The sequence below is a fragment of the Schistocerca americana genome, chromosome 7 (assembly GCF_021461395.2).
Source record: "Schistocerca americana isolate TAMUIC-IGC-003095 chromosome 7, iqSchAmer2.1, whole genome shotgun sequence".
NCBI lineage: Eukaryota > Metazoa > Arthropoda > Insecta > Orthoptera > Acrididae > Schistocerca > Schistocerca americana.
Genome location: NC_060125.1, coordinates 98,077,647 through 98,092,435, shown reverse-complemented (window position 1 = coordinate 98,092,435; position 14,789 = coordinate 98,077,647). Strand labels below are relative to the sequence as shown.

At 39.9% G+C, this 14,789-nt stretch overlaps 1 protein-coding gene across 3 annotated transcripts in view; it reads left to right on the top strand.

Annotated features, from left to right (window-relative positions):
- The window catches only part of LOC124621951 (multidrug resistance protein homolog 49-like), an 891,132-nt gene that overhangs the window by 775,409 nt on the left and 100,934 nt on the right, over nucleotides 1-14,789 (top strand). For all 3 annotated transcript variants that reach the window (XM_047147468.1, XM_047147470.1, XM_047147469.1), the window contains 2 exons: nucleotides 1,084-1,188; nucleotides 9,717-9,878. In XM_047147468.1, the coding sequence (XP_047003424.1) occupies nucleotides 1,084-1,188; nucleotides 9,717-9,878 (267 nt within the window). The remainder of the gene's footprint in view (nucleotides 1-1,083; nucleotides 1,189-9,716; nucleotides 9,879-14,789) is intronic.

The following is a 14,789-nucleotide window of genomic DNA, read 5'->3' as shown; positions in this document are numbered from 1 at the left end:
ATTTGCCTAGGATGAAGCAGTGAAAGAAGTGGTACATTCCTGGCTTGCAGCACAACCGAAAACCTTCTTTTATAAGGCTATCAGGAAGCTTGTACAATGATGGACCAAATGCATTGAAACACAAGGAGACTATGTCAAAAAATGATGTTCTTGTAAGTTTCCTATTTGATTCCAATAAAATTTTGTAACTACTTTGCAGATAGTAATTGCCTTATCCTCGTATTTTGATACATTCCATTTTGCTGTAGAATAGTGTTAGTTATACATTACAAGAACAAATATTTCAGTACTTGTGTAGTTGTGTCCAGTACATGCATAAAGAAATGCATGGAAATGATAAGTGAGTTGTTGTGGCAGTCATTAAAACAAAGCCATTTTTTGTTGTAGTAAGATCTTTTAATGACATTTCAATAATGAGCTTCCTCCTCCAAAGGGCAAAATATGTTTTAGATTCTCACATATGTAGGGAGAAGTGACCTTCATAATAAAATAAGAGTAACCAGAGCTCGCACAGTATGAAAGCGTAACGGCCAGGAAATAATATGAAAATGGTTCTACGAACCCTCTGTCAAACACTTGGTGAGTAATGATGTAGGTGTAGGTGTGGGGGCTTCTTGAAAGATGGAGAGGACTCGCCATTAATTTCTCCTCGTTTAAAGCAGCATTGCCAAATTTATCACCATCAAAATCTAAGGAAAACTAGTTTACGTTTATAAGTAATTAGAAATATTCATCCAAAGTGTATTCATTTATTTCACACCATATTTACAGTTGACTATATTGACAAATGTATTAGAAATGTTGTGTTACCACCATCTTTATTTCATATTTTCTCACAGTCATTTTGGATAGTTTTCTCTGATTCATTGTGATCCTTCTTTAACTTCAAGAAATTAATTGAACTGCTAGCATGAAAATTTGTTTTATGAACACTAGTGAATTTGAAAACTATGTTACTAAGCTTTCACTTTCATTATTTTTAATTCTAAATCCTTTCATTTTAAAATGAACTTTGAGACAGTGTTCCATTCATAATAACAAAACAAAAATTTACTTACTTTATTTTGAGTATCTGTGTTGCAGGTTTTGTCAATCCAAGATGCAGATGAAGTTCGTCGAGATACTAGTACATTCTCCATCTTGTTCCTTGTCATTGGTATTTTGTCTGGTGTGGGAACTTTCTTACAGGTTAGTTCTATTCCAAATTTCCACAACAGACTGTCATTTCATGTTTTTTTGCTGCATTGTTATTGATGCTTGTATGAGAGGGCTTGAAAATGTTAGTTACAAATTAGTAAGTTTTATTGGGTGTTGCATTACACTTCGAACTGACACAGATACATGACACTATTTTTCAACGTAGTCACCTAGTCTCTGTAAAAAAACAGTCAGAATCTTCTATCAAACTAATACTTCCCGCCTTTACACATCTCAAATACTTCCAATTTCCATTCATCCCCTCTCTTCAGTGTCCATGTTTCAGTTGTACAGGACACCTCATTCCAGACAAAACACTTAGCCAGTCTTTCCCTGAGCTGCTTTTCTAGCTTTCCATGTAAAATACACTCCTGGAAATGGAAAAAAGAACACATTGACACCGGTGTGTCAGACCCACCATACTTGCTCCGGACACTGCGAGAGAGCTGTGCAAGCAATGATCACACGCACGGCACAGCGGACACACCAGGAACTGCGGTGTTGGCCGTCGAATGGCGCTAGCTGTGCAGCATTTGTGCACCGCCGTCGTCAGTGTCAGCCAGTTTGCCGTGGCATACGGAGCTCCATCGCAGTCTTTAACACTGGTAGCATGCCGCGACAGCGTGGACGTGAACCGTATGTGCAGTTGACGGACTTTGAGCGAGGGCGTATAGTGGGCATGCGGGAGGCCGGGTGGACGTACCGCCGAATTGCTCAACACGTGGGGCATGAGGTCTCCACAGTACATCTATGTTGTCGCCAGTGGTCGGCGGAAGGTGCACGTGCCCGTCGACCTGGGACCGGACCGCAGCGACGCACGGATGCACGCCAAGACCGTAGGATCCTACACAGTGCCGTAGGGGACCACACCGCCACTTCCCAGCAAATTAGGGACACTGTTGCTCCTGGGGTATCGGCGAGGACCATTCGCAACCGTCTCCATGAAGCTGGGCTACGGTCCCGCACACCGTTAGGCCGTCTTCCGCTCACGCCCCAACATCGTGCAGCCCGCCTCCAGTGGTGTCGCGACAGGCGTGAATGGAGGGACGAATGGAGACGTGTCGTCTTCAGCGATGAGAGTCGCTTCTGCCTTGGTGCCAATGATGGTCGTAAGCATGTTTGGCGTCGTGCAGGTGAGCGCCACAATCAGGACTGCATACGACCGAGGCACACAGGGACAACACCCGGCATCATGGTGTGGGGAGCGATCTCCTACACTGGCCGTACACCACTGGTGGTCGTCGAGGGGACACTGAATAGTGCACGGTACATCCAAACCGTCATCGAACCCATCGTTCTACCATTCCTAGACTGGCAAGGGAACTTGCTGTTCCAACAGGACAATGCACGTCCGCATGTATCCCGTGCCACCCAACGTGCTCTAGAAGGTGTAAGTCAACTACCCTGGCCAGCAAGATCTCCGGATCTGTCCCCCATTGAGCATGTTTGGGACTGGATGAAGCGTCGTCTCACGCGGTCTGCACGTCCAGCACGGACGCTGGTCCAACTGAGGCGCCAGGTGGAAATGGCATGGCAAGCCGTTCCACAGGACTACATCCAGCATCTCTACGATCGTCTCCATGGGAGAATAGCAGCCTGCATTGCTGCGAAAGGTGGATATACACTGTACTAGTGCTGACATTGTGCATGCTCTGTTGCCTGTGTCTATGTGCCTGTGGTTCTGTCAGTGTGATCATGTGATGTATCTGACCCCAGGAATGTGTCAATAAAGTTTCCCCTTCCTGGGACAATGAATTCACGGTGTTCTTATTTCAATTTCCAGGAGTGTATTAATGAAATAATGTGAACAGTATTTGCTGTGACATATTGAGAAAATGTCATTCCTACATAACTGAGACCACAGTGCAGTAATTACAAATTATTCAAAAAGAAAATTTTGCAAATTGAACACCACATCTGTAGATACATCATCCACATTAAGGAAAGAAGTACACAAAATGCACAATTCATTGTACGTAATTTTTCATTACTCCTCCAGGCACTAGGATGTATAAATTCTGGGGTGAACCCACATTAGAGCAAGTGACATAGAGATATCCAGGGAAGAAACACGGAGATAGCTAATCCACTCTTCAGTATGTAGTAGACTGCCCCTGTGCCTTATTTATCACAATGAAAAATGCAAATCACGTGGGAAAAGTGCAGTGACATGTACACTGTTTCACCTCTTTTCCTTTCAAAATGGCAGTCTGAATCACATTGGCGATTGTCCTCATGACACTCAGCTGTGTTCCATTGCAAAGTTTCCGTGCATTGAGGTTGGTGATATCATCAAACAATGCAAGAGACAAAACAAGTGTTCTAAATGTAGTGGGCACCATCCAGTTCAGTCTTTTAATGCTCCTTACATTCATGTGTGAACTTGCCAACTGCAGTGGCAAGCATTAGGGATAGTAAACCACTCATCCTTTGATTCTTGTAGTTAAAAGGGATATGGCTGAAGCCTAACTCCCTGACTGGATTCTCCATATATAAAATAATTTGAGGAGGTTGGGCTAATGGGAAGGGTGCCATAATACAGTAGCATTTAATGGTACTGTGTGCATTATGATCATTATTCCAGCTTGTGTCAGCATATAGAAATATGCCAGGTGACTCATTTACAGTCAATGTTGCATTAATTGTACTTCTGTTACCACTAAAAGATAAATTGATATGTCAAGTTGCAGACAGGCACAATTACGACACTTACATAAATATTTCAGCCACAGTTTTCGTCAGTAAAATACTCCATTCACACACAAACACACAAGCAAGCACACCTCACGCACACATGACCGCCAACTCTAGCATCTCGTGCCGCCTTGGAGTTTGGCGGTCATGTGTGCATAAGGTGTGTGTGTGTGTGTGTGTGTGTGTGTGTGTGTGTGTGTGTGTGTGTGTGGTGAAGGTTGTGACTGAAAGCTCTGTGTGAGTGCCTGACTGCAACTTGACTTGCTTTCTTTACAGTAAGTAGCAATCTGTCTTTTCCTACATTGTTGATGTTCCTATTTGGAATTTCCATTGTTAGATAAATTGATACATTGATATAAATTTTCTAGATCAGAAATTACCAATATCCTGTTACAAAAACAAGCTCATGGCCATATACACTAACAGTTTTACAAGAAGATATTACATTTTGAAAGTTTGTATTAAATAACAGCTTTTCTCAATTAATAAGTGCTTCAATTTATTCTTTAAAGCAGGCACATGAAACCCATGGTGACCCATGGGCCTAATTCATGTACCTACTTAAGCTTGCGGGCTGGACACAAACTATCTTGGTGAACCATGCAGTGAAGAATTAAATTGACTTTCTCAGTATTTAATTCAGAGGATTTTTTTGTAACATGCTAATAAAACCTTTTTGTGAACTGACCATTGCAGGTGCTCTATCAGGACAAACTCAAGCAAGTAGACACCACTGCAGATTGAACGTTTAGATGATTTTTTGCACTTCTTCAAAAATATCTTCGATAGTAGTGGTTCCTTTTAATGGCTGTAATGATAATAATTTTTCCACTATACAGGGTGATTCAAAAAGAATACCACAACTTTAGGAATTTAAAACTCTGCAACGACAAAAGGCAGAGCTAAGCACTATCTGTCGGCGAATTAAGGGAGCTATAAAGTTTCATTTAGTTGTACATTTGTTCGCTTGAGGCGCCGTTGACTAGGCGTCAGCATCAGTTGATGCTAAGATGGCGACCGCTCAACAGAAAGCTTTTTGTGTTATTGAGTACGGCAGAAGTGAATCGACAACAGTTGTTCAGCGTGCATTTCGGTCGAAGTATGGTGTTAAACCTCCTGATAGGTGGTGTATTAAACGTTGGTGTAAACAGTTTACAGAGAATGGGTGTTTGTGCAAAGGGAAAAGTTCTGGACGGCCGAGAACGAGTGATGAAAATGTAGCATGCATCCAGCAAGCATTTGTTCGCAGCCCAGGAAAATCGACTCGCAGAGCTAGCAGAGAGCTGCAAATTTCACAATCAACTGTATGGAGAGTCCTACGAAAAAGGTTAGTTATGAAACCTTATCGTCTGAAATTGGTTCAAGCACTGTCTGCAGCTGATAAGATTAAAAGAACCGATTTCTGTGATTTTATCCTTGCTCAAATGGAAACAGATGAATCTTTCGTTTCAAAGATTGTGTTTAGTGATGAAGCAACTTTCCACACTAACGGGAAAGTCAACCGTCACAATGTCTGTATATGGGGCAATGAGAATCCGCGGGAAACAACTCAGTATGAACGTGACTCGCCTAAGGTGAACATTTTCTGTGCCATTTCAGCCAATAAAGTTTTTGGTCCCTTTTTCTTCGAAGGTGCTACTGTAACTGGACTACAGTATCTGGAGATGTTAGAGAATTGGCTGTTCCCTCAGCTTGAACAAGAAGCACAACAATTCATATTTCAGCAGGGTGGAGCGCCACCACTTTGGCACTTATCTGTCCGTAACTACCTGAACGTCAACTACCCGAGGTGATGGATCGGCCTCCAGGCAGCCCGTGACAGAGCACTTCATCACTGGCCTCCAAGAAGCCCTGATCTTATCCCCTGCGATTTTTTCTTATGGGGGTATGTTAAGGATATGGTGTTTCGGCCACCTCTCCCAGCCACCATTGATGATTTGAAACGAGAAATAACAGCAGGTATCCAAACTGTTACGCCTGATATGCTACAGAGAGTGTGGAACAAGTTGGAGTATCGGGTTGATATTGCTCGAGTGTCTGGAGGGGGCCATATTGAACATCTCTGAACTTGTTTTTGAGTGAAAAAAACCTTTTTAAATACTCTTTGTAATGATGTATAACAGAAGGTTATATTATGTTTCTTTCATTAAATACACATTTTTAAAGTTGTGGTATTCTTTTTGAATCACCCTGTATTATGCTCCACAAGTACACCAAGGACAAAAATTGCTAACTGAGCTATGTCTGACAAATCATTGTTCTCATCCAAAGTGATTGTAAATACTTTGAATCTGGCAGCGTACCACACAAACTTAGTTTAATATCATCAGTCGTCATATAGATTTATCAAACAACTGTGCATCTTGATAAAGTTATTTGTCCAGAGTCTTTCTCTTTATTGGGACATAGTACATCTACAGTGTCACAGAGGTACTCTTTTGTGAATTTGCCTCCAGCAAAAGGCATTAACATTTTTGTAATTTTTCTGCTTATTGTGAAACTAGCTTAGCTGACTTGTCACACTGTGTCTTCACTTTGACAGACATTAACTGTTGCTCATCCAAATTGAAAATTAAAATTGTAAGTTCATCTTTCTGCAGTTGCCCAGAAAGCTATTGTTGAGCAGTGTGTTTTTTTAGAAAAGTATCTTTTCATATTATTCCTTCACAGCACACAGTGATTCACTACATGAAAAGCAAAGAGCTGTATCTTTGTACATGATAAATAAATAATCCTCTGTTGATTTCTCCTTAAATTGATGACATTCAGAATCTAGTTTTCTCATCTTAGTGTGGGACATTTTGTGAAAGAATTATGGAAACACTTGCACAAAATTAACAACCATCTAGCACATAATTTTATACATGTAGTGACAACAGATAATTATGGTAATTTGCTCATCAAGTTATGGAACCTGCTGCTATTGTTCAAAACAGCATTTTTCACAAGTAGTCAGTAATTTTTGTACCATTGTTGTCTTCTTCTAACATTTCTGATATATCAATGTGTAGCACAGAGGTAAGCAGTAAGCATTAAATAACGTGAGTGTTGTCAGAAGTGACTGAGAGGCAAAAATACTTCTCCCCGCATCCCTTCAAGCCAGTGAACTGTTTTCCCTGCTCCCCGCATGCACATGAGCACATGTTCCATAATTTTGCAGTCAAGCTGTAAAGGTGTTTCTGTTTGTTGTTGAAATCCAGTGGCAGTGAAATGGCACTGCACATACTCTGAGTAAGCAAAACTTTCACTGGTCTGCATCATGAGCTGCAAACCTGAGGCAAGCAGAGTATCAGTGGAAATATCCAAACATGCGTTCTGGGTGCAGGCCAATGTGAGTGCCGCACTTTCTCTCCCACTGATTTCTTCCATGAGCCAAATTGAAATTGACTGCAGGCTAGATCTGCCCCGTGGGCTGCCCATTGCCCACCAATGATTTACCGTATTTACATTACCAATCTCAAAATTATTTGGCACTCTGTTGTAAAAAATTGTCCTTGTGTGTGGACTGCAGTCCCTAGATTGCTTATTACTTGTAATTGTGTGAATGTTTCCCCTTCCATGTCTATTGTAGGCCTAGTTGTGTCTGTTATTCTGGATTTAGTTTCACAAATCAGATTGCCAGCAGTGTGTACATAGAGTAGATGCTAGTACTTTACATTTTCTCAAAATTCCTCTACAAGGTTGTCCCTTGTTTACCGTAGCTACCACTCTTATTGTATTTTTTGTATTCTAAAAAGCCTACGTGTATAGACTGCTGGAGCCCCACCACAGATCTTGATGCCATATTGAAGATGTGGATTTATCGATCCGAAATCTATTTTCCTTAATGTATGATGATCCAAGTCTTTCCATGACAGGTATTCATGCACAGTAGTACCCAAAAATTAGTGTTTATTTTTATAACTAAGTGTTAGTAGAAGTATAGATGGAGTAACATTTATATTTAGGTTATAAGGGAGAAGGAATCAGTCACATCACTTAGTGTACGGCAGGAAAGCATCTTACAGACCCACCCATGCTTCTTAGTTTGTGGCAACCCAAATTTCCACATTGCAGCATGAGGGTGTGAGGCAACAGACTGAAACCATGTGGCCATTGTTTCAGTTATAGATGACCAAAACCACATATTATTGAACGACCTTTTGCACATGATGGTACATTCATCTTATCCAAGAAATTCAGTTGTTGCCATACCTGAGTGCCCTCTGGAGCACTATTAAGCTGACAACATTTTCAGCTAACATTTAATTGCTACATATATTTTTGAGTTATAGCAGAGAGGTGGTGAAATTTCATAAACGTTTTGATGGGTGTCACACCCTTAATCTTTTTGTGAAACATGACAGTTATCAGAACATTGTGAAAATGTATTGTCACCACCTTGCTGGTTGCCTTGGAGGTCAGAGAAATCTGTTGCATGTATTGACTGCTGCTGTATGTTTTTTCTCCTGATTTGTGAACACTGTTGTGCTTACTCTTATTAAAACTTAAGCATGGAATATACCTCTAGTCATGCAAGACTATCATTGCTTAGATTATGTCAACCATATTTTCCAACAGAACTACAGTTTTATGTAGTCATACCCCCTAGAGTGAGGCTTATTTTGCTCACTATTATAAAAACAGCCCAGTGTATCTTTTCATCAGCTGCCCAATCTCTGCAACAAACTGCTCACTCACTAATTAAACGTACGAAAGCCACTTATAGTAGTACTCATTTCTAGTCGGCTCCTTTATATTCATCCAATATTCTCTCAAAAGCAGTTTTACTTATTGGTATTTCAGAGTATGTAGTTGATGCCCCTCATCAAATGCCTTGATAGGAATAGATAAGCCTATATTATTACATTATCAGTAATGCAGTAACCAACCACTAATTATCAAAATATCCACGGGTGTACTGCCAGTCTACAGTGTCCAACGAGCACAATATTTCGACGATCATACATGTCGCCATCATCAGGTGAACTGACGGACTGAGCTCCTGTGAATGTGCCGGTACGGAGATCTGTACGCTATGGCTGCTCAGGGGGAACTGTGTTCGGTCGCGGCGGCAGCTGATTTAAATACCCTGCGCCCATGGCGCACTTCCTCCGCCGTCTGTGCCCCACGCCACGGCCACGCGGTGCAACAGATTGCGAAGGCGTCTGAGATGACGTCGGTGTGATGACTCTGCCTGCCATGGTCGTCACAACTCTTGATCAAGAGTAAATTGAGCAAACGTATAGTTCTGATGACCACGGCGGACAGAGCCATCACACCGACGTCATCTCAGACGCCGTCGCAATCTGTTCCACCATGCGACCGTGGCGTGGGGCGCGGACGGCGGAGGGAGTGCCGCGGGTGGAGGGTATTTAAATCGGCCTCCGCCGCGACCGAACAGAGTTCCCCCTGAGCAGTCATAGCGTACGGATCTTCGTACCGGCACGTTCACAGGAGCTCAGTCCGTCAGTTCACCTGATGATGGTGACATGTATTATTGCCAAAATATTGTGCCCGTTGGGCACTGTAGACCGGCAGTACACCCGTGGGTATTTTGATTATCAAATACGCCGGGAGAAACTCAAGAATCAAATCACAAATTAGTTGCTGTCATTATTAAATTGCCTGGTCATACTATTGTGTCATTGTGTGTTGTTCAACTCCATCAGCTAACCTTTTAGAGACACCACCTCTAATTTTGTATAATAAAAGACATTACTTCGAAGTTTGTTTCTTCAGTTATTTGCAGAGCAACTCATATAATTATTAAAGAAACCAACTAAACTCAATAAGTGTGAAGTCATTGAAGCTTTTTAGTTCAATATGCTGTGTTTTCCTGGCAGATGCACATGTTTGGGGTTGCTGGTGTGCGTTTAACAAAAAGGCTACGCGTGATGGTGTTTGATTCCATCCTTCGCCAGGAAGCAGCATGGTTTGATGATGAAAGAAATGCTGTTGGAGTTCTTTGTGCAAGGCTCTCTGGTGATGCATCCAGTGTTCAGGGGGTAAGTAACTCCTCTCCTCAATAAAACGTAGAAATGGTTGCTCCAGTTTTATATGTTTTAGAGCTAAGAAAGTGGAAATTATAACAAGGTAGACCAAACCACATGGAATCTTGATAAAAAGCCTTGATGGCTGTACCCTCATCACAGAGTTAAAAAGAATATTGAAGAATGGAGAGATAAGGGGGTGCACTGTGTTAAAGCTGTGCATTGACAATGCAAACCCAATAGGCACTGCATGGGAGACCATGGATGTAGTTTAATTCTGGACACCACTGCTGACTTCTGATCAAAACTTAGTGAACACCTTTTCTGCCCCCACATGCAAAAAGCTACAGAGATGTATCTGTGGTACCTCACAATGTGATTGTCTGCTATGAGTGATGGGCACTATTCAGATAAATTTGTCTACATAATTATTCAAATAAACAGATCATAAAAAATCTTTTTTTCATGAATACGTTATTGGTAGACAATGAGATTTTTCCTGTCTATGAATACAAATAATTCTTTGTTTGTTATTTAAATTAAATAATGAAAAACATAGGCTACCACCACAATATCTTTGTTTACTTCTTGAACAGAATTCTATCACATATAACAAAACATGGTTGCAGCGGCTCTGTGCAGTTTTCATTTACAATCAACAATTTATTCATGTGCTATACAGAGTTCTCCTCAGCAGCTTGGAGGGTGGGTTCCAGAATATGAAGGGAAAGGTCTTGTGTTCAGTTTCTTGTTGCTCATGGGATTTTTCCTGCTGCTTATCGATTCTTTCATCTCCAACAATGAGAAAAATGAATATTCTTGGTGGAGCAAGTATTTCATACTAAAGAAAAAAAACTACAAATATTATGCAACTGATATATAAGCGTTCAACCGGTTTCACATTTACATCAGTACTCTCCTTTTTCTATCAATAGGTTCGCTTTATGTAGTTTACATCTCAGTAGAATTGACACTGAAATTACTGTTATGATTTAGCAATACCATAGTTGTCCGCTGCCGGTAGCTGAGTGGTCAGCGCAACAGAATGTCAATCCTAAGGGCCCGGGTATGGTTCCCAGCTGGGTCAGAGATTTTCTCCGCTCAGGGACTGGGTGTCGTGTTGTCCTAATCATCATCATTTCATCTCCATTGATGCACAAGTTGCCGAAGTGACGTCAAATCGAAAGACTTGCACCGGGGGAACGGTCTACCCGACGGGAGGCCCTAGTCACATGACATTTTTTTAATACCATAGTTCATAGTACTTGATGTAAAATGTTCCACAAGAAAGTTAGTGCACAAATAAAGCAGAGAATTAGGTGGCAACATTCCCATTATGGACCACAGTAACTTATAATGCATATGAAATACGTACAGTCAGAGACAGAATTCATGAGACCCCTCGCCTTATCATTATGCTCAACTATGCAGCTTTACTGTCTCTCACACAGCATAACATGCAAGGAGATGAAGTGCTACCAACATATTGTCTACAGGTATGAAGTCGAAAAACTAGCCAAGCATTTTCAGACTGTTTTAGATAATGTGGGAGACTATATTGCTGTAGGTTGACATATCTCATGTTTTTGTGTTGTGTTCTATAAACTAATGGGAAAAAAACTATTTTGTATGCACTATTCTAATACAACTGATTTATCTTGATGATTTCATGAAAAAAGTCCTTTTAAATAAAGCCAAGTACTGCAAACTGCCATGAATTAGCAGCATAATACACAAATCTAATTCTGTGATTTTTTTGTTATCGTTGTGGAAGTATATGACATTAATATTTATTGTGACATCAAAAAATACAATGGAGTTATTGACAAGAGAAATAAGCATTTCAGATCTTATTAAAATTTGATTTTATCAGTACAGACCTTATATAACCTCATGTAACTAACACCATAGGAAATCAAAAACATGTAAATTCTAATATTTCAATTTTTGCTTTGATTTCTTGCTTTTATAATTCAAGGGAACCATTACATTTTCCAGAGTACATCACAAAAACATTCAAAGCATAAAATTCAGAGCACCACATATGTCACATGCACTGTGGGAAGTCACATATGCCACAATCACATTTTTGTAGTGTGAATATAATTAGAAAAAACAATCTCATTAACATTGCTAAATATCTCATGAGCTGGCAATAATTTCATGACAAAGCAAGCTTTACAAAGCAGGTCCTTGAAAGATGGAATCTGGAGTTGATTACGAATCTAGGCATGTGTTTTAGTAATAGCATCACTTCTACTTGTAATTTTTGTTTGCTGTGCAATGAGAATACACTTCTGTAATGGGCAAATGTAATTCTTCACCCATCAGTAAAAATATAGTCATAGGGTTGACAGAACGGCATACAATTTGGCAAAATTAATTAACACATCAATATTTCAATATCATCAACAACCAGACCATTGTGTAAAGCTTTGTATAAAGCTTTTCCTCTCCCATGAGTCAGTAACATACAGGAATAGTGCTATTTTTATTTAAGGTCACAAAATTTTCTCCAAGAACTGATGATAAGTATATTTTTGAGCTTTCCACATTCTGTGGCTGTTGCATAAACATTATGATGCCATTCTGTTAATTGGTTTACATTTTGTTGGACTCGAGGACTACATTTTCCACTGACTTCTTGAAGATGTACAAAAACTGTTGGTAACAGTTTTCTGAAAAACTGGTCAGTACATGAGTGTGGAAGCCGACAAGTACAAACCAACTGTCATTATGGAGGGCCCAAGTGACTAGCTAGGAATCAACTCAGGATAAATATAAAATGGTCAATTCATGGGTGTCGATTGTTTTCAGAGGCTGGAAGAAAGGGACATGTGATTACTACATGATCACTGCAGCAGTGGGCAATGGCAGCAGCAGCCTCATTGGAGACAGGAAGTTTGGAATACAAATTCTTGAACACCTGATGCAATTCCTTTCAGGGGAAACAAAGAATTCAGCAGCATCAGGCCATCAAATACATCAGCACCAAAGTCAATTGTCCATTTGATGAATTATTGGGAACAGCAAGGCTCTTACAACTTCAATTCTCTACTATAATTCTAGAATTCAGTCCTAATCTAATTATGAATATGTATCAGACAGAATGTATCACATCTATAGGAAAAGGACATTTTCATTTTGAGTTGTGAAAGTCAGCTAATTAAAACAAAGAAATCGGCCATCAGTTTTTGTGCAGGGTTTTGTGACTTTACATAAAAATGAATCCGTTTCTGTACGTTGACTCGTAGGAGAGACAAAGCTATCCCTCCATATATGATGGCTTTGTTTTTGATGAAATCAGAATACTGCCTTGTTCCGTAAAAGTAATTCCACCAAAGTGTATGCAGTTTTGTCAACCCTACAATGTATATTTTTACTGACACATGAAGGATTGCATTTTCCAATCACTCACATTGTCACAGCAAACAGAAATCGCAAGTAGGTGTGATGATCTGTAATCAATTGCAGGCTACCGCTTTCAAGAAATTGCTTTTTAATGTTTGGTTTGTTGCAAAATTATTGCCAGATGATGAGGTATTTAGTAATGTTAGTGAGGTTGCTTTTTGTAATGATATTCACACTAAAAATGAGACTGTGGCATACATGTCTTTACATGTTGCTAGTGTCATACCACGTTTATCCAAGTATAAGAAGACCCTGACTGTAAGACAAACCCCCTTTTTTTTCAAGAGATCTTAATGACAAAAATTTATGTTTAAAATATCCTAACTAATCAAAAGTACACGTTGTTTTGTGACCATAAAGTATCTGCCTAAAAAGTTAACATTATACGTATTCTAAGTTTATGCGATTTATTGATTGTCTACATATTGATAATAGAGATACAAATAAAGTAAATGGAAAGAAATTGTTTACATTATTTTGTGGATTGTTTTCTTTTCTAAATTTTTCATATACTAACCTTGTTGTCTGTGGTATGACTGTTTTTAAGCATCAGTTCATCATCATCATCATCATCATGATCCTAATAGCGTAGCTATGAAATTTATATCTTCACTGTCACAAATATTTAACTATTTATTCTGAATGTGTTGAAATTTCTGACACTGCTTTCACCATAGAACCTTGAACACAGCTGCTTTTATCCAAATACATATTGGACTTCATTTCTGTGCTGATGTGAGGATGTTACAATGTCACTTGCTTCCAAATTTATCATCTGCCTGCCACTCTCTTGTTGGCTGTGTAGAACTAGCACCTGACACACCTCCTTTTGTTCCCATCGTACATCATGGTGAGCATCGACAACATTGCAGCATGAAACAAGTAAGTACACTACTGGTCCCTATCTAGACATATACCGTCTTGTGCAGAAATGAATACTATTGTTGAGTATTGGTCAGTTTTAATGTCAGTTCAATTTCGACTACAAATGGGTTCAGATAAACTGCAGTTTAAATATGGTAGATGTTCCTAAAAAGCCAAATGCAGTATACATTCCCATGTTTGGCAACATGATGTAATTTGCTGCACGCTCACTACCCTCCTCCCTGCACTCGTCTAGTTCTCAGTCAAACTGGTATCACTGTTCCCCCTCCAACTCTTCTGTAGTGCTGTGAAGACAGACTGAAATATCTTCTTTGGTGCAAGTCATATGTAACAATAGCACCAAACATATAAATAAAAGATCGCAGTCATGATTCAGTCCAGTTTTTGGACTTCACTCATCCTGTGATCTGCTGATGTCTGTTGGCATTATCTCTACAATGGGTCTTGCAGCTGTAATCTATTCTCATGATAACAATTAGTCAGTTCAATACAATTATTTCATTCCATGACTTACCAAACGGGAAAGTGCTGGTAGATAGGTACAATAAAAAAAACACACAAACACACATACAAAATTTCGAGCTTTCGCAACCCACAGTTGCTTTGTCAGGAAAGAGGGAAGGAGAGGGA